We start from the raw sequence: 26,530 nt of genomic DNA on the forward strand, positions 1-26,530 counted from the left end.
CATTCTCAAATTTATTCAAAAGCGGAAACATTTCTTATTGATGTGTATATATATATATATAATGAAAAATGCTTCTGATTCGATATTGTGCTGCTTCATGTTATTTCTTGTTCAGAAACGAGCATTGTCCAAAAGTATGCTATAGCAAAATTTAAACTCTAGTTCGTAATACGTTTTTAGCACATAGATGCCACTAAATTCGATAAACTCAATTTGTGAATGAATAAAGCTGAACGCACAATTTACTCTTGTTTCATATGCTAACTATGGTGCTTTTGTGATGGGTTATTACTATGATGAAGTCAGGCGCACATAATAGTTCTTCCCTCGTACTTTCGATTACACACCAACAGGCGTGTTAAACACGTTCTAAGTCACTAACTAAATCCGTCTCCATCAAATCTGGATTCCATGATGGAGTGTTTAGTACGTTTAGATCACAGGCACAAGGAGCCTCATCAATCGTACCAACGTTCAACGACTGCAAATGACGCGAAGTCAACATAAATTACACTACTGGCAGAGAACATTCTCTTCCTCAAATTGTTCATCTATGGCACCTCTCCCACGATAGTCACTCATAAACAGCGAGGGCAGCATCCAGAACAGGACCAGGGCACAGAACAGATGATTCTCTCTCAACTCTCCTCTACCGCATGTGCTACAAAAGGGGTTCTCGATCTGCGCTCCGTGATTATTTCGATTAGAACTCCGTCATCTGCAGGACATTACCAACACGTTCCGTCGCAATCAATCTGGAAAACATTGAAGCGCACTGCAATGGGTAGATTCATCGATGGAAGAAAGGATCTTCTACGGCAGTTGTAAATCAACTGTTGATGCGTTCGGATCAGTCTTGCCAAGTGCACCCTTTAATCAAATTCAAGCACAACGATGTGTGCCATCTATCATAAGAACTGAACCGCCCAAAAACAAATATGATGCCACCGACAACCGCAAGCAGACAACCGCGGATCCCTTCGATGCTTTCGCTGACGGGCGGAACAGGTGGCATCGGCGGTGGTTTGCCATCATCGTGTGCGGTCCGACGCCAATCATGTGTTGCGAATTTGCCCTCGCCTTCGGTTCACGTGCCGTCGATTTCAGCTCGACTGAACACCGGGTTCGGTCCGTCGCGTACGGAAGGAATGGGTCGTTACGGAAACCGCGTGGTGGCGATGCAGCAAAACGGTGGCTCCGGCGTACGGCACTGCGAGTTGGAAGCGGACGTTTGTGATGTTTTGGCGCCATCGGTGGATAACTTGAATGGGGCCGCTAACGAGGTGAGAAATAACGACGATGGTGACCGTGACGGTGTGAAAACGACACTTAAAGCTGCAGGGCCTTTGGGTTTGGTTAAAAGGATTTGTTCCGATGGAGTGCTTTCGATGACGTCATTTGGATCGGGATCTAGCGAAGGAGCCTCTGAGAACTACTGGATGCTGATGATTACACCAGTTGTAAGCAGGTAAGGTAATGTGTGGCTTATTTGGCAATAGTTGGCCTAGTTTCTGTTATGACTATTATGACGATTGTGACAATAGTGTAATGTTTAAATTATCAATTTAAAGTTAAATATTTCAAAAAAGTGATACAATAATTACTGGACTATTTCACTTTGTATGTATGTTTAGCATAACATAGGGCCGATTTTCGTTCTACTATTGTTCTACTATCTTGCGCATAGTGAAAACCAGAATAAAGAAAATATTTATTAAGAAACTAATTTTAATTGCTAATGATCTATTACATGCATTCATCTTTTAGACTAGTGTTCCGTGTTTGATTAACACTATCATCCTTATTTGCTATGATACATTTTTGCCTTTCTCGGACAACAAAGTTGTACCGAAAGGCTATCATTGCACTCCAAAATCGAACTTTGTATAGAAGTCTCGGAGACCCATGATGTTATATACCAATCGACTCAGCTCGTCGAGCTGAACAAATGTCTGTCAGACCGTGTGTATGTGTGTGTGTGCACACGAAACCCGAAAAACATTAGCCACTTTTTCATATAGTAATTCTTAACCGATTTTCTTACAACAAGTTGCATTCGAACAAACCCTAATTTACAATGTTATGAAACTCATATGTGAATATGTACGTTATGTGGAAGATATTAATTTGGAAAATGTATTGGAGGTAACCACTTTCCCTTCGATGGGACTCGAACCCAGGCCCCTACAGTACGCTAGACTGGTGCTTTAACCAACTAAGCTACGAAGGACCTCCGTCGGCCTTCGCAACACGGATACAAATTTCATCCATTTGCTTCAAAAATATACATGTTTATTTCCAAAATGGTAATATGTTTGAATCAAACATATTTATTTTTAAAACCAAATTGAATTCCTGTTTGCTTTATACATACACTAGTGGACAGCCCCTCGCTCGCTCTTGCAAAAATAAACAAAACCTCAAGTTCGGATCGGATCCGATCGGAAGACAGCAGCGGAGCAGGAGCAAAAATAGAAGCATATGTGTTCTTGCTTCCAAATTGAGGATAGGGATGTTTTTTAGGTACAGAAAGGTAAGTAAATGAAATATGAACGTTTGGAATTGTAAAATCTGGTAGTCAAATGCTACCAGAATATGAAAATTGGTAGAATTGATAAGAAAATATTATGAGGGGTCGTACCAAAACAATAATATCCATGTTTGCTTCAAACATTTAGCTGGTTAAAACAACTTGAAACGCACATTTGATTCAATAAAAAGTTTTTGTTCGTTTCAAATGCAACAATATGTTTGTTCCAAACAGATTTATTTTTGATGCCAGAACAAACTGAATTTATGTTTGGATTTACCTAGAATATGTTTGTTTTTAACGTAGTTTTTTCTGCGTGAACCTAGCGGCTACTGAACGAGCTCGAGATTCCCAAATTGGACGCATAGTCAAATCACTCGCAATCCATTTCTCAAACCAATACTTCCACATGTGTATTGTACACGTCCACATTAGAGGAGCGTGAGTATTTAGAATGTCTGGCGGCTATACACATTCTTCATCAGCAACGGTACTGATCAAGTGAGGTTGTGTAAGCTATTTGCCAGTCGGTCGTCAAGCTCAGACCCGACCGCATTGCGTAGGCAAGAGCACGCAACTCAAGTTCAGTTCAATCAAAGGTAATTGCCTATTTCCGGGGATTAAACCACCCGACTTGGACGTTAATTTACAATGTTATGAAACTCATATGTGAATATGTACGTTATGTGGAAGATATTAATTTGGAAAATGTATTGGAGGTAACCACGTCCAAGTCGGGTGGTTTAATCCCCGGAAATAGGCAATTACCTTTGAAACCCTAATTGATCATATATAACCACGATCAGTCAATGCGTTCAAAAGTTATGAAGAAAATGGTTTGTTGAGCCATATACGGTTGGTTGGTTGTTTTCCATACAGCGTTTGCAGGGGCCGTATTACAATGCTTTAAACTTAAACTAAACTTAACCTAGGATACAAGGAGCTGATCGTTGCAATAGAAAATTGCAAGATTTTTTGCTTAATATGGAAATTATTTTATTGGAGTAAGCCGGGGTACGTTTTTCAACAGATCCAGTCAATTTATTTGTTTCTGGGGTGATATGGACGTGACGGAAAATTGTCTGATTTTAATTTTGATTTTACGTAAATTGAGGAAATTATTTGAGCATGACTTTATTTCGTTTTCTGTTTGCGTGTTGTGCTTTTCAAATGCTACATCAATTGCTAGTTTTAATTGATCGCATATGTCTAAAATTTTTTCTCCAAATTTTCATTCGTATTGTCTAGCCTAGCTTGTAAGTTTTATGTAATTTTTGTTAGTGATTCTTTAATTTTTTTATCTGCCTATTGTACCAAATTGGATATTTTGAATTCCCGCTCCGTCGTTTTCTTCTTTTTGGAACCTCGTTAATAATAGTATTAAAAATCATGTTATAGAAGACATCAACGGAAGATTCAATATTACCTTCAATCTCCAAAATTTGCTTCCAGTTAAATCTATTTAGCTTATGTCTTATGTTGTCATAGTTTGCTTTATGGTATTCAAGGACTTCTTCAAAGTTACCGTTGGATGGTTTTTGATACTCATGAACTCCATAAGGGAGATTCAATTATTCAGATACACAGAAATCTTCTTAAATATTCGTTAGCAAGTCAAGGTAAAGGTTCTGTTGATTTTTAATGTGATTGATTTGGTTAAGTTCTAGGCTAGCAGTTCTATAAAATATAAACATTAATTTTTTTCCCAGCCACTGGAAGTAGAATTTGTTCGTTTTCTGAATCGGGAATAAAACAAACGGTGCGTTGATGAAAGTCTCCGTAAATATGTACTTTGACTTCAGGTTCCGATTCTTCTAAAGTTTTATACACACTTTCATGAGATGTTGTTTGTGAATGTTCCGGTGGAAAATACGCAGAGGAGAAAACATGGGTTTCTCCTGCAATGTTAGATTTCACCCAAACATGCTCAAAGTTTTTATAATTTTTGCTAGTTATTATTTCTGAATCAAAATTTGAAGACATTTCAATTAGAACTCCACCGCCAGGTTTTTTTACACGCTAACCTGAACCTACCCAGAATTATGTCAAAGTGACCCAGATTCAGCAAAACCGTGGTTACTCTAATTTGGGTTCGGGTACCTTAACTCAGATCTGGGTAGCAGTACAAGCGAAAAAATCTGGGTAACCGGTACCCAGCTTTTTTCGCTCTAGAAAATTATTATTGTGTAAAAAATGTTAAATAAAACAATTTCCCCAACGCGAAACATTTGTCGGCTGCACCGACAATGCTCCGCCATGATAAATTCAACTATTCTTACCTGTTTCTTGGTTGCATTCCGCTAAAAACCCCAACATTAATTCCAACATGCGACTTTGACGCTGGTCGTCGCCATGTTGATATATCCGAAAATGTTTAAGTCCTCGTTTACCCAGATTTCGGGTTCGGCTGACTCATATCCATTTTGTTGACATACCCAGATTTTGACAACTGCTAACATCGAAAAAATCCGGGTACAAATGACCCGGCCACTGGGTTGTTTCAGATTAGCGTGTAGATTCTGAGAAATCGCGGTTTCTTAGTTATGCGAAATACAGTACAGACCAATTCATTTTTTTATATAACAAGAAGAAGAAGAAAAAGATGTTCATACGGCACTTATGTCAAGCTATGTCACATATATGTTGCAATGCAACCATTAGAGCATAAGTTATACTTTCAATTACCTAAATAAAATTCTGCCCCATTTTGCCCCTACATGTATGCAGTTAATGTCAAAATGCTCATTTTTGAACCGAAAATCGTCAATAACTTCGTCAATATTGAAAATAAGAAGAAACTGTCTTCGAAAGGTTCATGTTTTTTATCGCGACGGACATCTTTGTAGAACATTTGAAAAATCTAAAAAATATATTGACGAAAGTATCGTGAAAAACCTGTTTTCTGATGGTCGTTCATAAATAACGACTTATATCCCGACTTCTATAGCAGATAGAAATAAAATTAATATAGCAAAATTTTTCCTAGAAACTTTTTCTACAACTTTCTCTAAGACACCAATGATGTATCTTCATAATTGGAGGAAAGAGAATTTCCATCTCACTTTTAGGGGGATTAGTCAAAAAAATTTTTTTTACAGAATATGGAGCTTAACATACTGAAACTTTTCTCCGAAGTCACTGAGACTCTAAAATCAACTTTTCATGGTCAAAACATTTTCGATCACGAATTCCTGGGTTAGAAAACACTGTGCCATGTCTTAAAAATGGAGAAGTTGATCTTATAGAATCCAAATGATGATTTCTTGTATCCTGAGTTACCAGTTTCGCAGAAAATTCGAGGATTATGACTTCCCAACGTATTAGGACCACGTGATCATATGGACTCGGAACGGCTATCCCGGAAAAGGTTCCCGTGGGCCCTATAGTGGCCGCAAAATCATTCTTGACAATATGGGCATCAAAATTCTTGAAATTGTTTCGGGAACATGTTATTCATATACTTGAAACCATAGGATGGATATGAACTGGAACGGTCATTCTGGAACAGGTTCCCGGAGGGCCCGTAGTAGCCAAAAACTCATTTAGGTTAAACCCTAGCAATATGGGTATCAAAATTCTTGGAATTGTTCCGGAAACATAATTTCCATGTAGTTGAGACCATAGAATAGATATCAACCGGAACGGTCATTCTGGAACAGGTTCCCGTAGGGGCCAAAAACTCATTTAGAATAAACCCTAGCTATATGGGCATCAAAATTCTTGGAATTGTTCCGGAAACATATTTTCCATGTAGTTGAGACCATAGGATGGATATGAACCGGAACGGTCATTCTGGAACAGGTTCCCGGAGGGCCCGTAATGGCCAAAAACTCATTTAGAATAAACCCTAGCAATATGGGTATCAAAATTCTTGGAATTGTTCTGGAAACATATTTTCCATGTAGTTAAGACCATAGGATGGATATCAACCGGAACGGTCATTCTGGAATAGGTTCCCGGAGGGTCTGTAGGGGCCAAACACTCATTTAGAATAAACCCTGGCAATATGGGTATCAAAATTTTTGGAATTCTTCCGGAAACATGTTTTCCATGTAGTTGAGAGCATAGATTGGATATGACCCGGAAGGGTCATTCTGGAACAGGTTCCCGGAGGGCCCGTAGTGGCCAAAAACTCATTTAGAATAAACCCTAGCTATATGGGTATCAAAATTCTTGGAATTGTTCCGGAAACATATTTTCCATGTAGTTGAGACCATAGGATGGATATGAACCGGAACGGTCATTCTGGAACAGGTTCCCGGAGGGCCCGTAATGGCCAAAAACTCATTTAGAATAAACCCTAGCAATATGGGTATCAAAATTCTTGGAATTGTTCTGGAAACATATTTTCCATGTAGTTAAGACCATAGGATGGATATCAACCGGAATGGTCATTCTGGAATAGGTTCCCCGATGGTCCGTAGGGGCCAAACACTCATTTAGAATAAACCCTGGCAATATGGTATCAAAATTTTTAGAATTGTTCCGGAAACATGTTTTCCATAGATTGGATATGACCCGGAACAGTCATTCTGGAACAGGTTCCCGGAGGGCCTAAAGTGACCATTAATTCATTTGGCAGAAACCCTGGCAATATGGGTATCAATAATCTTGGAATTGTTCTGGAAACATGTTTTCCATGTAGTTGAGACCATAGGATGAATATCAACCGGAATGGTCATTCTGGAACAGGTTCCCGGAGGGCCTACAGTGACCATAAATTCATTTGGGAGAATCCCTGGCAATATGGATATCAAAATTCTTGGAATTGTTCCGGAAACATGTTTTTAATCTAGTTGAGACCAACACACTTCAATTTTTTCACCAATCTCACCAATCTGTGCGATTCTCGGTTTAAGTTCATTTGCTGAAATATCAGCTAAATGGACGTGTGATTACGGCGGCTTCTTCGAGTGCTGCAGTAAACAAATGACTTTTTCAGCTGAGATATCAGCAAAAAGTCAGGAACCGAGCGGTCGGCTGTGCGGATCTCGGCAAAAGAATCAAAAAATGCCGAGCTAGCTGAACTGAGTGTGTAGGATGAATATCAACCTGAATGGTCACCCTGGCAATATGGGTATCAAAACTCTTGGAATTGTTTCGGAAATATGTTATCCATAAAGTTGAAACCATAGGATGGATATCAACCAGAACAGTCATCCTAGAACAAGTTCCCGAAAGGCCTTTAGTGGCCACAAACTCATTTAGAAGACACCCTGGCATCAAAATTCTTGGAATATTTTCGGAAACATGTTTTTCCAAGAAGATGGGACTGATGTTGGGTCATCAGGCTGAATGGCTGTTAGGCCGAATGGTTATTGGGTCGAATGAGAAGTGAGGAGTGAGCAGTGAGAAGTGGAAAGTAAAAAGTGAAATGAGAGAAATGAGAAGAGAGAAGTTACAGAAAGAAAGTTACAGAAAGAAAGTTACACAGTGTTGACCCGATTTTGTCACTCTCCGATTTTATCTACCTCCGACTTTATCACATTTTCGACCCGATTTTATCACGTTTTTGTCACGTTTTTGACTCATTTTGTTACCACAAAAATTTCGAAAATTTTAGTCATTCTTTTTATTTTTGTAAATTATTCAGCAAACACCAATGATACTTACAGCGCCTGTGGTTCATTATAAATCATTTCTGAGTACCTGTCAAGAATTTTTAAGTCTTTTTGACAAGAAATAACGGAAAAAGAAGATAGCAAGTGTTTCTTCTAAATGAGGGTCCCCTCGGAAACCTGTTTGGAAATGACCGGTCCATTGTCAAACCATCTTATGGCCTAATAACCCAAAAGATCATGCTTCCGATACAATTTCATGAATTTTGATACCCATATTGCCAGGGTTTCTTGTCAAACCATCCAATGGTCCAATTACTTATCAGATCATGTTTCCGAAACAATTTCATGAATTTTGATACCCATATTGCCAGGGTTTCTCAGAATAAGTTTGTGGCCACTTTAGGCCCGACGGGAACCTGTTTCCGGAATAATCGTTCCGGGATTAATTCATAAGATGGTCCTGTAACGTAGTTAAGTTATATTCTTTAAATTTCCAACGAAGTTTATTAGTCATGACGCAAGAAATCTTCATTTGGTTGAATATATATCTTCAATTTACACATACTTTGGGACTTGGCTCAGTTAATCCGGAATTCCGGTTACCAGGTAATCCGAATCGGTTCTCTGTAACATGTATCGAATAGCGGGTAAGTTCCTGCATCCGTAGCAACCAAAATCGTCAAAATCGGTGAAAAACTGACAATGTTATGATCATTTTAAGTCCGTGGGTAATAACTGACGTTTGCTTTCGATACAGTGTTGCTATAAAGGATATATCGCTTATACTCCTCCTTCATATCTTCTTTATCCTCCATCTTCACTTAGTCTACCACCACTAAGCCAATAGCCTCTGAAAACTTCTGCAGCTCAACGCCTCCAACTGGTTTCGTTAACATGTCAGCCTTCATATCTTCCGAACTGAAATACTGGTGTTCTATAACATCTTTCTCCGCTAGATCCTTTGCAAAATGCATTCGTGTATCAATATGCTTCGATCGGCGTGACACATGGTTAAGTTGCACGAAGTCGATGCAACTCCTGTTGTCTTCGTAGAGCGTAGTCGCTTCAGGTTGATATTCATTGAAATCTTCCAATAGACGGAACCAAATACTTCCTTACATGCCTTCGACAATACGTTGTACTCCGCCTCCATACTTGAGAGAACCACACTGGTCTGTTTGCGGCTTACCCAACACACTGTAGCATCTCCTAGCTGGAACAAATACCCTGAAGTTGATTTCCTGTCTACCGTATCACCACTCCAATATGAGTCACAATATCCTTGTAGTACTATCGGTTCCTTCCTGTTACATGTCAGCTTTAGCTTGTAGTTGCTTCTTCTTCTTCTTCTTCTTCTTATTGGCATTACATCCCCACCTCGCAGTTTAGTGTTGAGCCGCCTCGCAGATTAGTGTTCATTAAGCACTTCCACAGATATTAACTGCAAGGTTTCTAAGCCAAGTTACCATTTTTGCATTCGTATATCATGAGGCTAACACGATGATACTTTTATGCCCAGGGAAGTCGAGACAATTTCCAATCCGAAAATTGCCTAGACCGGCACCGGGAATCGAACCCAGCCACCCTCAGCATGGTCTTGCTTTGTAGCCACGCGTCTTACCGCACGGCTAAGGAGGGTTGCTTGTCTTTGCCAAATATCGTACAACTCATTTGAGCTTAGTCCAGTCCATTTCTGTTGGCTCACTAGTTTGTCTACTCAATATAGTCACACTTGCTGTTACATCCGGACGAGTGTTGAGTCCTATATACTTACAGCAATGCCTCAATGAGGCTCCGGTAGCGATTGTTATTCGGCAGCTTTTTGCTATCTTCGCGATTCTTGTAGTACCCAACGTCAAACGGATACTTTGAGCCCTTAAGGACTCAATAACCCGTGAATCGTTTCATTCCACACACGCGCACTTTGCTTTAAACCGTACAAACTGCGCTCTTGTTTACAGACTTTCTTCTCGCTTTCTCGTTGTACAAACCCAGGCGGTTGCTGCATGTATATCTCTTTAGCCAGCTTGCCATGTAGATACGCACACTTCACATCCAAATAATACACCGACGACAGTAACACTCTTAATGTCGTTTGACTAGCCACTGGTGAGAATACCGCATTATATTCGACCCCACACAGTTGCGAATGCGTAACAAGGCGTGCCTTGAAACGGGTAATGTTTCCATCGCTATCGTCTTTTCGGTGGTAAACCCATTTACAGCTGATTGGTTTACGCCCGGCCGGCAAGTTCACTATTTTCCAGGTCCTATTTTTGATCAGCGACTCGAGCTCTTCACGAATAGCTTCTGTAGGAGGCCTAGTCGTAACCAGCTGGTTCTGCTTCAACCGCCTTCACTATATCCACAACATAATCGTTATTCCGAGTTGGCAAGGTTCCTCTTGTGCGATATGCGATCCCCAGCGATCTGCTCACATTCTGTTTTAGTGTTGTCTTCTTCGCAGCTGTGAAGTTCCTTCTCGGATTCTGCCTGCTCCTCCTGAATTTCGCAGCTCTTCATCTTGCCTCCTGAATCTTGTCCTCCACACTCATCAATCCAGGCCAGTCCAATTCTTCCACGCTTGATTTATCGGTAACTGCTTGTAACGTTCGACAACGAACTGTTCTTCTGCTCGATGAATCTAACATCGCGATTGATGATCACATTGTCGTTTGTCGGATCTAGGAATCGATAGGCCTCGCAATAGCCAACAAAAATTAGTTTCCGACCCTTCGCATCAAGCTTTACACGCTTTACCTCCGGAACATGTACGTAAGCCTTTGAACCGAATACCCGAAGATGCTTTAGATTCGGTTTGACACCAAACCACTTCTCGTATGGTGTACGATCCACGGACGTGACGGCAGACGGTTCTGTAAGAAAGTCGCCGTCATGACAGCTTCCCCCCCCCAATATTTCTTTTCGCGACACGCGTCCACCAGCATACATGATGCCATCTCCTGCAAGGTTCGATTCTTGCGTTCTGCGACTCCGTTTTGTTGGGGAGAGTACGGTGCTGTTACCTGCGACTGAACCCTTTCGTTGGCGTAAAACTCCTTCAATTCTCGGTTGATAAACTGCCCTCCTCCATCTGACCGTACCACGCAAGGGGTTCTCCCAAAACGAGTTTTTCCATGGGCTACATACCGCTTGATACACCCAGCTACGTCAGACTTTTGCCGGAGGAAAAACACTAAACAATAGCGGCTGTAATCGTCGGTTAACGTCAGAATGTACCGACATCCTCCGGGAGTAACATTCGCCATCAACACGTCTGTGTGTACCAGCTCTAGGACACGGCTTGACCTATGTGCTGTTGCTTTGGGAAAAGAATTACGTGGTAATTTACTTTGTAGGCACGGTTCACAAACCGGCTGGATACCGCAGTCCTGTATGTCAACTCCTTCCGAAAGCTCCTTGGCACGTTCCAGTACGGCAGGGTCTCGGTGCCCCATCCGCCGATGCCAGATATGCTGGCAGTTTTTAAGGTTCTGCATCACTTTTCCCAGCTTTGCATGCTTTGCCGTATTCAGCACGTACAAATTCTTAGTGGTTTCACCTGTAGCCACTACTGATCCAGCGTCGTTCACGATTTTGCATTGTGTCGCACCAAACTTCACTTCGAAACCTTTCTACGTCAGTTTACGTACCGAGTCCGACCGAGTCCGCTGATCAATGCGGGAATATACAGCACATCACTTATGGTGATATCTTTCGCCTTACCACCGCCGGCCGTCGACGCAACGCACAGTTCCTTCACCGATACCGCACGCTTTCGTTACCGAACCGTCAGCCAACACGACCTGTTCTAACGTTTCTGTCCAACTTCCCGAAAAACGATTTTTCGTTTGTCATGTGACTGGAACAATCACTGTCTATGTACCAACAGCCACCTCTTGGATTACCACCGACGGTAAAACACACCGGAAGTTCTTTTTCAGTAGCCTGCTTGGCTCTGGACTCGCGCTTCGCATTCTTTGGATCACTGCCACTCTTTTTGTACTGCTGTTGTTGCTTCAGCAAACGACACTGTGTCTTAAGACATACTTATAATGACCCGGCTTCTGACAAACAAACAAACTTTGTTCTTCTTATCAATATTTCATCATCACTTTTTGACCCTTCCTTCGGAAGTGTCTATAATTTCACTTTGTATGCGTTACGCAGGTGTGTTACGTATTAATCTATCAAGAAATCTCGTGAATTATTAAATAAAATGTATGGTACACTTTGACATTGAAAATATAATTATAACAAATGATATGATATGGAATTGTGCCTATTTTTCTGATTTGTTTCAAAGAAACAAATGATATTTTAATTGAGGAACATATAGAAGCATGTACAAAAAAATCTTCTCAGAAAAGTAAAAACGTAAAAATTGAAAGGGATTTCAAAAATCTTTATATAATGTAGTAATATGGAATTTGATCGACTATCACAAACGAACATGTTTGACCTATGCCGAAAATCAGCTCATTTTGTCGTAGAATTTTTTCGACTTCGAATTATTTTTCCTCGTTATCCAGCCAAACCACGTTCTAATCGACTTCACCCTTCTCCACTGATAGCTTTTCGGTCGCACTGGTGATTGCAGCAGTGGCTGGACCACAGTGGCTGTTCACCGAGGAAAAGCTCAGCAACCGTGGCTACAATGGCACCATGAACTATAATGTTAAAGATGACGGAATCTATCTAACCAAGTACACCAAAGCTTCCCTGTGGACGCTATGCAGTAAGATGGGTAAGTTGACATCTAGTTGTACATTTAAGGAAAGAGAATCAGCATCAATCAAGAGCCAATAAAGCTGACGAATGGAAAGGAGAGCAATGTAAGAAAGAGGGGGCAATTGGGGGAAATATTCATCTAACCAAATGTGTGTACTGTTATAGATAATAACCGTTCTGATTTTTTTATTGATATTTCATACAAAGCTAGTTAATGTTCAAAATGTTAATGTTACAAAAAATAGTAATAAACATATTTTAGCAATTCCAAATGCTCATAGAAGCCCGACGTTTGCTAGCTGGTATTTCTAAGAGAACAACACACAACGCGCCCGCATATCTATGGATAGACATAGAGTAGAGTTGTGGGGCCTCTTTGCCTATCACGTTAGCGGATTTTATCAACGAAAACCTGCGAGGAGTGTATCTCAAGAATCTTGAAGAATCATGTAGAGTGGGAAAATTGAATGAAGAAAACCCGATAATCGGAGAGGAAATTACTGCAAACGGAAGTGTCGCAATGGTTTATGTCGCCGCCTACTCAATATTCGTTGCGGCGGGTTAACCCATCATGAACCAGCAGTGCGATCAATTGTTTGTTTTCTCCTGCTGTTAAAGTGAAGATAGTAAATCATTGTTTGGAATTCAATGTTTCATGCTTATATGCATTAAATTTATAGAAAATAAGTAATAACTGCGGAAAAATGCACGAAAATTGGAAATCTGTCTGTTATAAATTCGCAAAACTGTCAATATCAACACTTATATCCTTCTATAGACACGGATTCATATATTCGTCGTGTGGAACTTGAATTTCGGACTATTCTAATGAACAATCGTTAAAACAGCCTTTTGTACGAGCCCATTTAAATATGTTCAATGCAAGGGGCCCTCCTTAGCCGTGCGGTAAGACGCGCGGCTACAAAGCAAGACCATGCTGAGGGTGGCTGGGTTCGATTCCCGGTGCCGGTCTAGGCAATTTTCGGATTGGAAATTGTCTCGACTTCTCTGGGCATAAAAGTATCATCGTGTTAGCCTCATGATATACGAATGTTAAAATGATAACTTGGCTTAGAAACCAAGCAGTTAATAACTGTGGTAGTGCTTAATGAACAGCGATGCGGTAATGTCCTAGTAGGGAGATGTAATGCCAACAAAGAAGAAGAAGAATGCAATATTTTCTAAAGCCTCCCTTCCAAAATCAGGTGTCCTAAGTTTGTATGCATTTAAAATGAGTTTACCGTTAGACATTTGACTCGATACCTATTTCTGTGGACATCAAAATTTACTTTTCGAGTAATACATTTTCCATGGGATATACTTACTAAGAATCATATATTTTAGATAAGAATTCAAAAACTCTATAATAATTCTAAACAATCCCATGAACAAAATAATCAAAAGGAATAGAAATATTATAAATTAGCAGAGAATCAATTTTTCTTAGATGCGCATGCGAAACAAGCGACAAAAGAGAACCAACGACAAAGCTTTGTTTTTATCGGAGATAATAATGACAAAGATCCGAAAAAATTTGTCAGCAACCAAAAAGAAGACAATTTTGTTGCTAATTTTTCATCCCGTTATTTTTCATTTCTCTACAGAAAATTTCGGATTTAAGCTATCATAGTTTCTTGATTCTTTTTATTGATTTTTTGGAGAATTTTCATTTAAGCATGAAATTATTCAATTAGGCCAAAACAGATATAAATTTCTTTCAATAATGAGGGGATGGAAAATGAAAAATAAATTTCATAAATTGGAAAAATATATTAAGCTCGTTTAGTGGAATGTATTAAACCGTCTAAGACGAATTAAGTACTGTCCATTTAATTCCACCAGTTAATTTTCGTTATCTTTGCAGATACGTATTTCGACCACAACTGTGTGGTCAAAATACGTATCTGCAAAGATAACGAAAATTAACTGGTGGAATTAAATGGACAGTACTTAATTCGTCTTAGACGGTTTCATAAATTGATTTAAAGAAATAAAAAAAAACTTATAAGATTTCTTAAAGAACTTTCAATGAAAGTTAAAAATTTTATTATTTTTCAGGTAAAACTTTGAAATCTCCCCTCAAATAAGTAAATTGGCCACGAAATTTTCCCGCCTTGTTTAAGGTAATTTTATATTTAGTAAAATTGCTTCCACCTTGATTGCTTTAATGATAATTCACTTTTTTACTTTCCTTCGATCTCTAAATATGTATAAGTACTTTTTTTTATTTTTGTTTTAAAACAAAATTTTATTTGGTTTGGTTGTTTTTTTTTTTAATTTACCTAGAGAATGCTTCTGAGTGAAATACAGGTAAATTTCGATATAATGTACATTTTGATTTCAAAGTTGTACCTTATATAGAATTGTATGTTATATCGAAGCATGAATAATCGTCCTTATTTTTCACTACTTAAATGCTTTTCTTCTATGTACTTTATGTACGATTTTTTTTTTTCAAATAAAGTTCAGCTGGCAGTGTGCAACAGCTTTTCTTGTGAACAATTCCTACAAACTTGTTAGTTATTAAGAAAAATTACTCAAATTTAATTCCTTTTTTATTATCTGTAAAAATGGGGATGGACGTTGGCATGGACTAAACTGTGAAAACAGAGTTTGCTTTTCATGACACTGATGATTAAACCAGTTAAATAAACAAAAAATAAAACATAAAATTTAATGGCACTGTTTGTACGAAAATTTATAAATAGTGTATCTGTGATCACTAACGAAGTTAAACGATGGGGCACGTGACTCACCAAATTGATTAATTTCACTGATATCTAATTATATACAACATTTTTCTAAAAAACTAATATCCCGCCTAATATTTAAACTAATATTTAAAAAAAAACCTGGAGAAACTTCTGAAGGAATTCCTGGAAAAAATTTCTAAAGGAGTTTCTGGAGAAATGAAGGATTTTTTTCAGAAATTAATTTAAAATTTCTTCGAAATTCCCTTCGGGTTTTTCTTCGGAGATTCCTTTCAGATAGAATTATTTTGTATGGTTTTAACAAATAAATTCTATCTGAAATTTAGTTGGGAGAGTTTTGCTGTACTAAAAAATGGAATAGTTTCTGATGGGATTTCTGGACGAATTTCCGAAGAAATTTCCGAGGGAATTCCTGAGGGGATATCGGAAAGGGCTTATGAAGGCTGTTTCGTCCAGGGTGGGACGACCCTACGTTGTGTTTAACTTCTGATGGATTCTCCGGGCGACGATGATGAAGGCAAACTACTGATTAACGGTTTACTATTGATTTATTACCTCCGAGAGGCAGCGTGCCAGCTCGGAGGTTACGATAACGATACTGTACAGAACATTGATATTGGAGTCGCCTTTTATAGGCGACTGTTAGTACGGCAAAGGCAATTACATAATATTATAACTATTGGGGACGTGTGCACAAACATTCAAATTTAAATTCTAATTGGACTTACACAGCGCGCCAACTGCTATGCACATAACGCAAGCAGTTGGCGCGAGAACAGTGAATAACAAAAGTGACACAAAATAAAAGGCGCACACACGCTGCACTGTTAGGCTTCAACAGCAGCTACGACGATGCAAGGAGCTAGACTTTACAAAGGTGGCGCAGATCAGCACAGCGTGTCACTAGTTGTCTCCTTCTCTCCCCCGTTGTTCTTATGCAACGCAAATAGTGACGTCACTATTTGCGTTGCATAAGAACAACGGGGGAGAGAAAGAGACATCTAGTGACACGCTGCGCTGATCTGCGCCACCTTTGTAAAGTCTAGCTCCTTGACGACGATGAGCACAGTTCGCGATCGAACAAAGGCATTTACAACCATATGTTTGAAGGAATTTTCGATGGAATAGTAAAATATTTCTTGAAGGAATTTATCAATATAAAACGGTTTTTTTATGGAACCTCTAAAGGAATTCTCGAAGGTTTTTCTAAAAGAATTTCCAAATTAGTTAATTTCCGAAGAATTTTCCGATGGTGTTCCCGAAAAAAAAGTAGGGGAATTCCCTATGAAATTGTTAAAGAAATGTCCGGAGGAATTTCTGAAGGAATTTCTTGAGGAATTACCAAAAAAAAATCTGGAAAAGTTTCTGAAAAAATAATGAATTTGCTGGGAAATATTCTTTAAGAATTCTCATCGGATTTTTTTCAGGAATTCCTGAAATAATTTCTAAAGAAATTCCTTAGAGTATTTCTGGGGGAGTTCCTATAGGAATTCGCGGTGGAATTTCCTAAGAAACTCCCGAATGAATTCCTAAAAAAATCCAAACATATTTCTAAAACAATTTCTGAAGAAATTACTATGTGTGAAACTCGATTATGCATATGCACAACATGTGATAGATTTAGTTCGGAAAAAGGAATTGGAGGGTAACCGCCCCTTCGGTGGGCTTTGAACCCACGACCCCAGTATGCTAGACAGATGCTTTCCCTACTAAGCTACAAAGCACCTACGTCGTCCTCCGCAGCTTAGCGGGTACTGATAAAACCAAATTCAAAGCACCGGACCACCAGCCAAACTCTCGCAATACGTTTGCAGAACTAAAGCCCCAAACACAATGTCAGCGGAACGGCGACGGCAACGGCAAATTTGACAGTTAGCCCATATATTTTCTGTCAAATTTGCCGTTTCCGTTGCCGTTCCGCTAACATTGTGTTTGGGGCTTAACTCTCTCATATGTATTTTTGTACACATGCCAACCAAGTAGGATGAGTATTAAGTACACACGGTTCCTACACACTTGCTTCATCAGCAACGGCGCTCAATGAAGTAGGGTTGTGTGAGGTTGTGCCAGTTGGTCGTCAGATCCCGACCCGGCCACATAAGCGAAGTAAGATCGCCACTCGAGTTCAGTACATTCAAAGTTAATTGCCTATATGCCAGGTATTAAGCCACCCGGAGTGGAAATTAATTACTATGTCTGAGCTCGATTATGCATATGCACAACATGTGATAGATTTAGTTCGGAAAAGGTATTGGACGGTAACCGCCCCTTCGGTGGGCTTTGATCACACGACCCCAGTACGCTAGACAGGTGCTTTCCCTACTAAGCTACGAAGGACCTCTGTCGTCCTCCGCAGCTTAGAAATTCCTACGCAAATTTTCCAAACCAAAAGAAATTTCCGAACGAATTCTCGAAGAAATTTTCGATGGAATTTCCGAAGGAGTTTCCAAAATATTTTCCGTAGGTAATTCTGAAGGAATTACGGAATGTGCTTACTGCTTGTGGGGAATTTTCAACAGAATTCGTAAATGGATTTCTAAATAAATGATTTATAGAGTTTCCGAAAGAATTCCAAGATGAAGTTCTGAATTCTGAAGTAATTCTTAAAATTTCCTCTTTTAATTTTTGAAAGAACACCCAGAAGAATTTAAAAATAAATTTTTAGATTCATATCTGAAGTAACTTCCGGAGGATTTTTTGCAGGAATCTCTAAAAGAGTTTTTGAAGGAAGTCTTGAAAGAATGTCCAAAGGAATTCTTGGAGTAATCTAAGAGATTGTTGTTGGTCCTAAGGTCTTCCTAAGGAAATGGTTGGGAAAGTTTTGAACATATTTCTGAGTGAAGTTCCGGGGATGTGGAGGGTTTTTCTAAAGAATAACTGGATTCGTATCATGGAGATGTTTTAAAGAATTCCTCTAGGAATTTCTGAAGGAATTCCTGGATTTTTCTTCAGGGGAATTTTTTGAGGAGTTTTAGAATGATTTACTGGTTAAATTCAAGAAGGAATTCCTGGACAATTCCAGAAGGAGATTTCGAAGAAGTTCTCGAATGAATTCCTGGAGAAATCTAGGAATTGTGTAGGAAACTCCAATAAGTATTTCTAAGGAAATTCTATTTGGAATTTCTTCCTAAAATCATTTAGAAACGCTTTCAAACATGCGTTCAGGAGCTCCTTCAAAAATTCTTTTAGGAATTCTTTTTGAAATTCCATTAAAAATTTCGATGGAAATCTTTGAGGAATTCCTTCGAATATTCAGTTGAAAATTTATTCAGGAATTGATTCGGTAATTCCTACCTTAATGACATTAACAGATTCCTGCAGGAACTCGTCCGTAAATTCTTTCTTCAGAGGTTTCCTCTGGGATTAATTAAAAAAAAAAGATTTACATATCAATGTGATAAAATTAGATTTCATAAGATGATGTGATCCCTACTTGAATGCTCATGACCGTTCACTATTTTTTATAATTACTTGATTGGGGGGGTTACGGTACGTTATATCGAAGATAACCTGTAGCACCACAATGTTTTTTTTACCAATATTTTCTGAAATTTTCAACAAATTTTTTTTCTGGTCATTTTGAACAGATGGTGGTATTTTCCGTTCAGAATATTAACGAGGACCATTTAGATCTAAGCTGAAAAATTTATAGAAAAATATGCGAAATAAAAATAGCACCACTTTGGAACTTTGGACCTATTTAGTTCGAATTTGAGTCAGTTGCTTACAACTAACAAAGAAAGTGAAGTTGTATGCAAAAACTGATGAAACAGAATTTTGTTATCGGTAATTTAGCAGAAATGGGTCGAGTGCAGCATAGTCCTTCGAAATAGATTGTAAACATGAAATGCTACGATGATGCAGGTCTCTTTTTCAGTGCAATCGGTCCTAAAGGCTTCCGATTCATACCGTAGATTATAGGAAAATTCCAATAATAGGCACAGTTGATAGGATGCATTTCTTAATGTAGAAGTAATAAAATCTTTATGTATTTATTGTACGGTCCCATAATTGATTCAGATGTCTGTTCAGAAATTGTTTGATCCATTTTTATTTCAATTTGACGTTATACATTATGCGAAATAAAAATAGCACAACCATGTTTTTCACTAATATTTTATGAAATTATGAGCAGATGACGGAAATTTCAGTTCAGAGTGTAAGCATTACATTGATATTAATGCGGACCATTCACGTTTAAGCTGAAAAATTCATGAGAAAAGGTACGACATAAAAATAGCACCAATTAAGTTTTTCATCAATGTTTGCTAATATTTTAGCAAAATACATGATAAAGTACTTTGTGATGCCAGTACGCGTCATTCTTTTGAATAACTTCAAAATTTCACTTGTCATAAGACGAGTTTGTACAATCCCATTGAATTCCACCACTTAATTGTATCTTGACAGATACGTATTTCGACCTCAACATTAAGGCCGTCTTCAGTGTCTCGTACTTGACTCGACTAAGTCGAGTATCTGTCAAGATCAGGGCTTGGATGAATGAAGCAATGAAGATGATGACCGATGTTTCAGCACCAAATATACTCCCGAGGAAGGTAGCTTCATGAGAGAACAGTTTCAAAGTGCTTCGTGAAGAATGCTTCCTCGCTCCATATAACACTGCTTTACGAACCAGCTGGAGGTGAAACCAAACACCCGCTAGTGCAGAGAATATTTAACTCTCTTGCCTCACTTATACTGAGTTGCATTTCAGTTGGAATGAATGTGTGAAAGAGAGGTATATAATACAGGCTTTCTCTTTCTCGGTAATATGGTTTTGTATTTACACAACACTCACTGGCATATCTGAAACACTGTCGATGAACGAAGGAAGCATCCTCATTTCACGCTGCCCCACTGAACGATGCCTCCTCGGCAGTACCCGGCTTGTGAAGATGCCACGTTCAAAACTCTTCACTTTCAATGTATAAAACGAATGCTTTGTATTTGCCTCTTCCCTTGTTCGTACAACAAGCAGCTCGTCATCGAGCGAACATCAATCGGTGCACCGAATTTAAAACCTCACTGCGGGCTAAAAACGAAGCATTCGTTCGTTTTTGAACGAATTTTCCAAGGCCTGCTCAAGATACAATTAAGTGGTGGAATTCAATGGGATTGTACAAACTCGTCTTATGACAAGTGAAGACATTCCACTAAAAAGCTCAAAATAATTTTCTTTTCAAAAATTCGTTATTTTATGGAGAGAACAATTTCTCTCTGCTCCCAGCATTCACAAAAACAAAATATTATCATATTAATGTTGTCAAAACGTTTGCCTCTTTTAATAAAATAAACGAGTAAGAATAAACCAAAGATTTTCTAAGGAATTAGGTCTGGAGAACAGGCTAATCTCTCACAACTCTCTATATTTTTCTCTAAAAACCTTGTTTTAGTCAATTTAAAGTGGTGAGTCGTTGCATCATCAAGCTGATCTCTAGTGAATGTTGTGATGTGATCCTCAGCCTTAATCCTCGTCGATACTCACACCAATAAAAGATTTACCCAAAATATAAAAACCCTCATAATCACAAAGGTTTTGGATAATTTTTACAATCAGTTCTTGGTGCAGATCCTTATGAATAATATGGTCAACCATCAAGACCATCAAGCTTGAACTTTAAGACCGAAAGAAGTACATTCATCAATTTATTTGTGCAGGCATTGTACTGCCGTGAATCGCATGTTAGTCCAACATGAATGCGATTCACAGCAGTGTACATCTAATCAAAATTGAAGCTATTATGTTTTTGTCGCCATATAAAATAGGGTTTGCAGAGCATTCCTCGTCACTTCAAGTTTTTGTTGTATGACAGAATTTGGCTCACATATATTTTTGCCATTCAATATTACAATTTCGCACGACTAGATTTACTCTTTTAGTTCACTGTTTCCTTAAAATTTCTTCGCTCATATTCTGTCGTAGGCTGGCTTTTTTTACTCGTTTGTCTTTGGGATAACCATTATGTTTTCATTTAGGGGTGATCGGGGCAATATGGGCCGCCTAAGGAAATCGTTCCAAAAAGCGCAGAAAAGCTCTAAAAACTATCATTCAAATGCAGTTGACTTATATACTAGGGAGTGTTACCTTTCATATTACGTCGATGAATGATGAAAAATGTGTTTGGAAATTGTTGGAATGCACTTTAGAAAATGTATTGATTTTAATGTGTGTTTCCGACTATACGGGGCAATATGGGCCACCATCTGGGGCAGAATGGGCCACCTATCCATAATTTGTTTTTGGGAGAGAAAAGTGTCGTAATATAGATGAATATGATATTCCAACCACAGCTTATAGTATTACATACAAAATAAGATTAATAAGCCGCACAACAGCGGACCAAACCGATTTGCTACTCTTCACCGCTTGCACAGACACATTTCAATTGATCTATGATCATTTTTTCTGTTCCGATCGCAGTAATGCGGTGTTGTAATTTATCCGTAATGAACCTAACATACTTGATAATATTCTTATATTCGGCAACTGAAATTTGAACTTGTTCGCATATTAAGGCCTAATATCTTGCTCTGTGCAGGTATGCCCATATTGCCCTATAGAGACTGGTTTTGTAAAAAAAAGTTTTAGGATTAATTTAGATTTGTATCAGTACAAAGAAGCGTGAACAATATTCAATTATAATAGATGTTTTGGTTTAGATGCATTTTTGACCTGTATTTCAATCAGTTTTGTGTCAAAACCTTATTTATAAACTTTAAAATCTTATAATAATTCTGCCTATGCAGCAAAAATTTACATTTTCAAGCTTGAATTGAATTTTGATGCGGTTTTCACATTGATGCATATGTGGAGCATTCTCTTAAAGATCATATAACTTTTACATGATAAAACTGGTCAATAAGCTCAAATTTAGGGTGGCTCATATTACCCCGTAGGTTCATATTGCCCCTACTACCCCTATTCCATGCGTATAAATTGAAAGCCAAGTATAATATTTTCTCCCGCAGGAGGCGCCACTTTGGGTCAGACCGAGTTCCAGTGCACCAACATCGACTACTTTCCCCAGGAAGATTACAATCCGGATCCGCTGGATTCTACGAATGCCATTCCATGTAAGTCCCATGCAACAAAATCTTGATGAAATTTAACTTTACCCACATTACATTAGGACTGCGTCGTGGTCAATCGAGGAAAGAATGAATGCCTGCAGGGTGTCTTTTCCATTATGAATAATAAACTCTTATAATCCTGCCCATAAAAGAAAAACTGTTCAATATGAATATGCCAAGGAAATTTGAAGAGGTGGGCTTTATACTAGATGCATTTGCAAACTAAAGATTGGGGTTGGATACAATTTGATTTGTATCTTTTTGTTATTATGGTTGATTACTAGTTTGTTGCACTAGAAAATAAGAAACGTAATATTTGGTATTCCAACTCTTTGTTTTCTAGTAGATACATGAGCTTAAACCCAGTAACAGTAACCCTAAACTGCTACTCTTTTAGCTGAATCCGCAAAGGATATCGTAATATAATTATTAAAGATATCGCCCCGATCGACAGCGACCGATAACAAACTGAAACTGATAGCCACCGTCCTTTTTTGTTTCCACCATTGGCCGTTCCCATGTCCAGTTGCAGCCAGCGGTAATCCTGTGTCTTTGATGTGTGCCCCAAGTCATATCATTCAGTTATCTATAAGTGGCTATATATAGTAAGGTATACTCCAACTCCATCCATGTCATCACCGTAGCCGTCGTGGATACCGTTGTGCAAATTCCACATTGATGACCTTTTTCAAAATTACCCCACGTGGTGCTGATGCACGTATGACCGAGGTGGCCGTTCGCTTGAGTACCGATACAGAGAACCGGAAGGATTAAACAGGGACTTTGATTTCAGAGAGTTTATTGAGTGGAAGGTGTTGTATGTGATTGCGAGGAGAGTCAGATAATAGGAAAGGCATCAGTAATATCAAGTGCAGAAGGAGGGCAAAAATTGATCCCATTATAAGTGAGGCATGCATTTTGGGTCATTAGGAGGTAGCCGTCTGGAGAAGTTTCCCACTTTACATTCATCACATGCCACGACTGGTTCGCAGGCGGATGCTTTAAAAGGATGTAGGATGTTGCTTCAACGAAACTAGGTTAAACAGAGATTGGAAATTTGTTACGCACCGTAGATACAAATCTATTTTAGCGTAGTTTCATCCATCTTATTAAGTGGTAGCGAATCATAGTTTCACACGTTTTAAAAATACATTTCCTGGCTCAATTTTGATCTGCTCTAATTCACAGATACCGTTACTCATTCGTCGCCTTTCTTCCTGGTATCGAACGTGGTTCTGGTCATCAGCTATGTGTTGTTCCTGCTAGCCATGTGCTCATCCGGTCATAAAATTTGTTACTTCGTATCCGGAGTGCTATTTATAATATCAGGTAATTGCTACAAAATACAGGTCATTTACTTCAAACAGAAAAAAAAAATAAAGTGATCCCAAAAGAAGAATGGTTGAAAAAAAAAACGCACAATAGATAAAAGTGGCCATATTCATTGGCAAAATTATTATAAGGGCCTGAATGGAACCTAACATTATAGTGTAAACGAATAACGTCTGAAATACAATTGGAGACAGTAATTAGTACTGTTTAATGAAAGTTTTATTCATACAAAGTTATAGAGTCATAATAACAATGGACATCAATTTTGAAGAGTCCTCAGGCACTTGTGCTTATTCAATGTCTCATATGAGGTGAAGCATCTTGAGTGTAATCTCTCGAATGTTTTTTTTTCAGGTCTTTATTTATGTAAGTTTTGATGAAAGTTCAGTTCGTCACTACTCGAGGAATGAGTGATGAACTCTAGCCATTGAAAAAAATCACTTAAATAAATTTAAAAAAAATTGTCACGAAATGGTAGTCTGCAGCACCTTCTTTCCCAGCAGAAATAATGCTCAGCGAAACCGCACCAAGCGCCTTTTTGGCTGACTTGTGATATTTTGTTCGTATAATGAAAACGGAAATTATTCCACATCAATTATTTCGTAAATTTCTTATTGGATATCCTCAGTTATAGTTTTGAGGAATTTCCGGTACGATTTATGATGAATTGAATCTGCTACATGAAAACTTGTACGAGAAAATGGGTGATTTGTAATTGACACTTGGTGCGATTTGGCGGAACCTTGACCGCATGTTTGTTGATCCATAGAGTCATAGACAATAAACTCGATTACGTTCTAATCAACAGTATATTCTTCTCCGACATCACGAACGTCCGCACTAATCGCAGTGCGAATATTTAATCCGACACCTACCCGATTACCTAGCAGCGAAACGACTAGTCATCAACACGTCGTAGATGGGTTTGTATCGCTGGTGACGAAATCATTGGAGAAATTCGGAGGCGCCACGCATCACGTCTTGTCGGACGCATCGTGGTGGTAAATCGACTTTGGATTTCGATCCGATCAGATAGAGTTCGCCGCCGTACCAAACTGACTATCTACGAAACGCTCATTAGACCGGTAGTCCTCTACGGACACGCGACCTGTAAGATGCTCGTGGAGGACTAACGCGTACTTCGAGGAAAGTGCTGCGTACCATCTATGGTGGGGTGCAGAATGTTAAGATGGCGGACGGTACATTTAAGAGGCGGGACCAAGACTTTTTATAAAGAGGTAGCGTAGATGAGCGAAAGGCTTAAGGAGAGTTAAAGCTTCAGGCCGCATCGTGCTTTCGTGCTGTGCGGTTCTTTCTCTCTTTGCGGAAGGAAGTTTTTAATACTACCCGAAGCTATTTTTATTTCAACGGTGCTTCTTAGCGTTATTTGTACCCACTGATCCCGTTACGATCTTTGCAAGGACCCGTGCCTTCGTTTACGTTGGACCCGTTTGCGGAAGTAAAAATTCCGACAAGCGGTGGTAATCCTACAGGGACACCGTTCTGGGAAAAAACCTCTTAGAAGGTCACGTCTCCAAGCTCAGCAATGAGCGTTAATAAAAAAAGAAGAGGAAGGGAAGTCTCTGAATTCTCCACTTCCTTCAAAGAAACAAGGTTTCAAGACCGTCCTGCCAAAGCGCGGAAAAAATAGAAGGAAGCTGGAGAATTCAGATATTCCTTCTAACTCTAATATCGGAAATAATTCTTCTCCAATCGAACTGAGCAATCAGTTCGATTTGATTAATGATGAAATTGAGCAAATCGAATATACCTCTAGCCCAGATGATTCGATTCATGCGAAAAAGCAAAGGATTCCGCCAATTGTGGTATCTGTTGCCGAATTTTCTGGCTTCCGGAATGAGATTTTGAGTAACCTTCAGGGGTTTTATTTCAGATTGCTAAGAAGGGTGGCTACCGCGTTTTGCCGGGATCCTTTGACGATCGCAAACGTCTTCTTCAGTATTTAACTGAGAAGCGGCATAAATTCTTCACATACGACGACAAAACTGAGCGATTGTTCAAAGTCGTTTTGAAAGGTGATGATAAATCACCGGATGAGATTAAAATTGAAATTTCTCAATCACTTGGTTTTCACCAGTCCAAGTAATTAAGATGAAAAGAAATCCCACTCTGGTACTTCCCAGAGGGCATTTCTCAAGAATTTTATTTAGTTCATTTTAACAAAAGTGAACTAAATAATATGAAAAGTTTGGAAAGGCCTGTATTATGTCTCATGTCCGTGTTACATGGGAACATTTCCGCAGGCCTGAGGAAATTCAAAACCCCACCCCACCCAGTGCCGTAAGTGCCAAAAGTGGGTCATGGAACCAAACATTGTCACATGGATGCTAAATGCATGATTTGTGGTGGAACCTCTCACGCCAAGGACGCATGTCCTGTGAGAGAAGATTCAATAAATTTAAGTGCGCAAATTGTGAGGAGCAATCATAAATCCAATTTCTGGGAATGCCCTTCACGCAAAAAGTTTTGAATTCCGTGCAAAATTGAGGACAGGAAATTCCAATCGGATCCCAGATTCGATGGGTAGAAATTTTCAAACGCTCAAATTTCGAAACCAGTTACCGGTCGAG

At 38.9% G+C, this 26,530-nt stretch overlaps 1 protein-coding gene across 1 annotated transcript in view; it reads left to right on the forward strand.

Moving 5' to 3' along the window:
• Positions 1-715: 715 nt before the first annotated feature.
• The window catches only part of LOC134227705 (uncharacterized), a 96,180-nt gene continuing 70,365 nt past the window's right edge, over positions 716-26,530 (forward strand). Inside the window, exons 1-4 of the mRNA XM_062709357.1 lie at positions 716-1,468; positions 12,666-12,838; positions 22,506-22,610; positions 23,796-23,936. Coding sequence (XP_062565341.1) covers positions 939-1,468; positions 12,666-12,838; positions 22,506-22,610; positions 23,796-23,936 — 949 coding nt within the window. The 5' untranslated portion in view covers positions 716-938. The remainder of the gene's footprint in view (positions 1,469-12,665; positions 12,839-22,505; positions 22,611-23,795; positions 23,937-26,530) is intronic.

Source organism: Armigeres subalbatus, chromosome 3 (assembly GCF_024139115.2).
Source record: "Armigeres subalbatus isolate Guangzhou_Male chromosome 3, GZ_Asu_2, whole genome shotgun sequence".
Lineage (NCBI taxonomy): Eukaryota > Metazoa > Arthropoda > Insecta > Diptera > Culicidae > Armigeres > Armigeres subalbatus.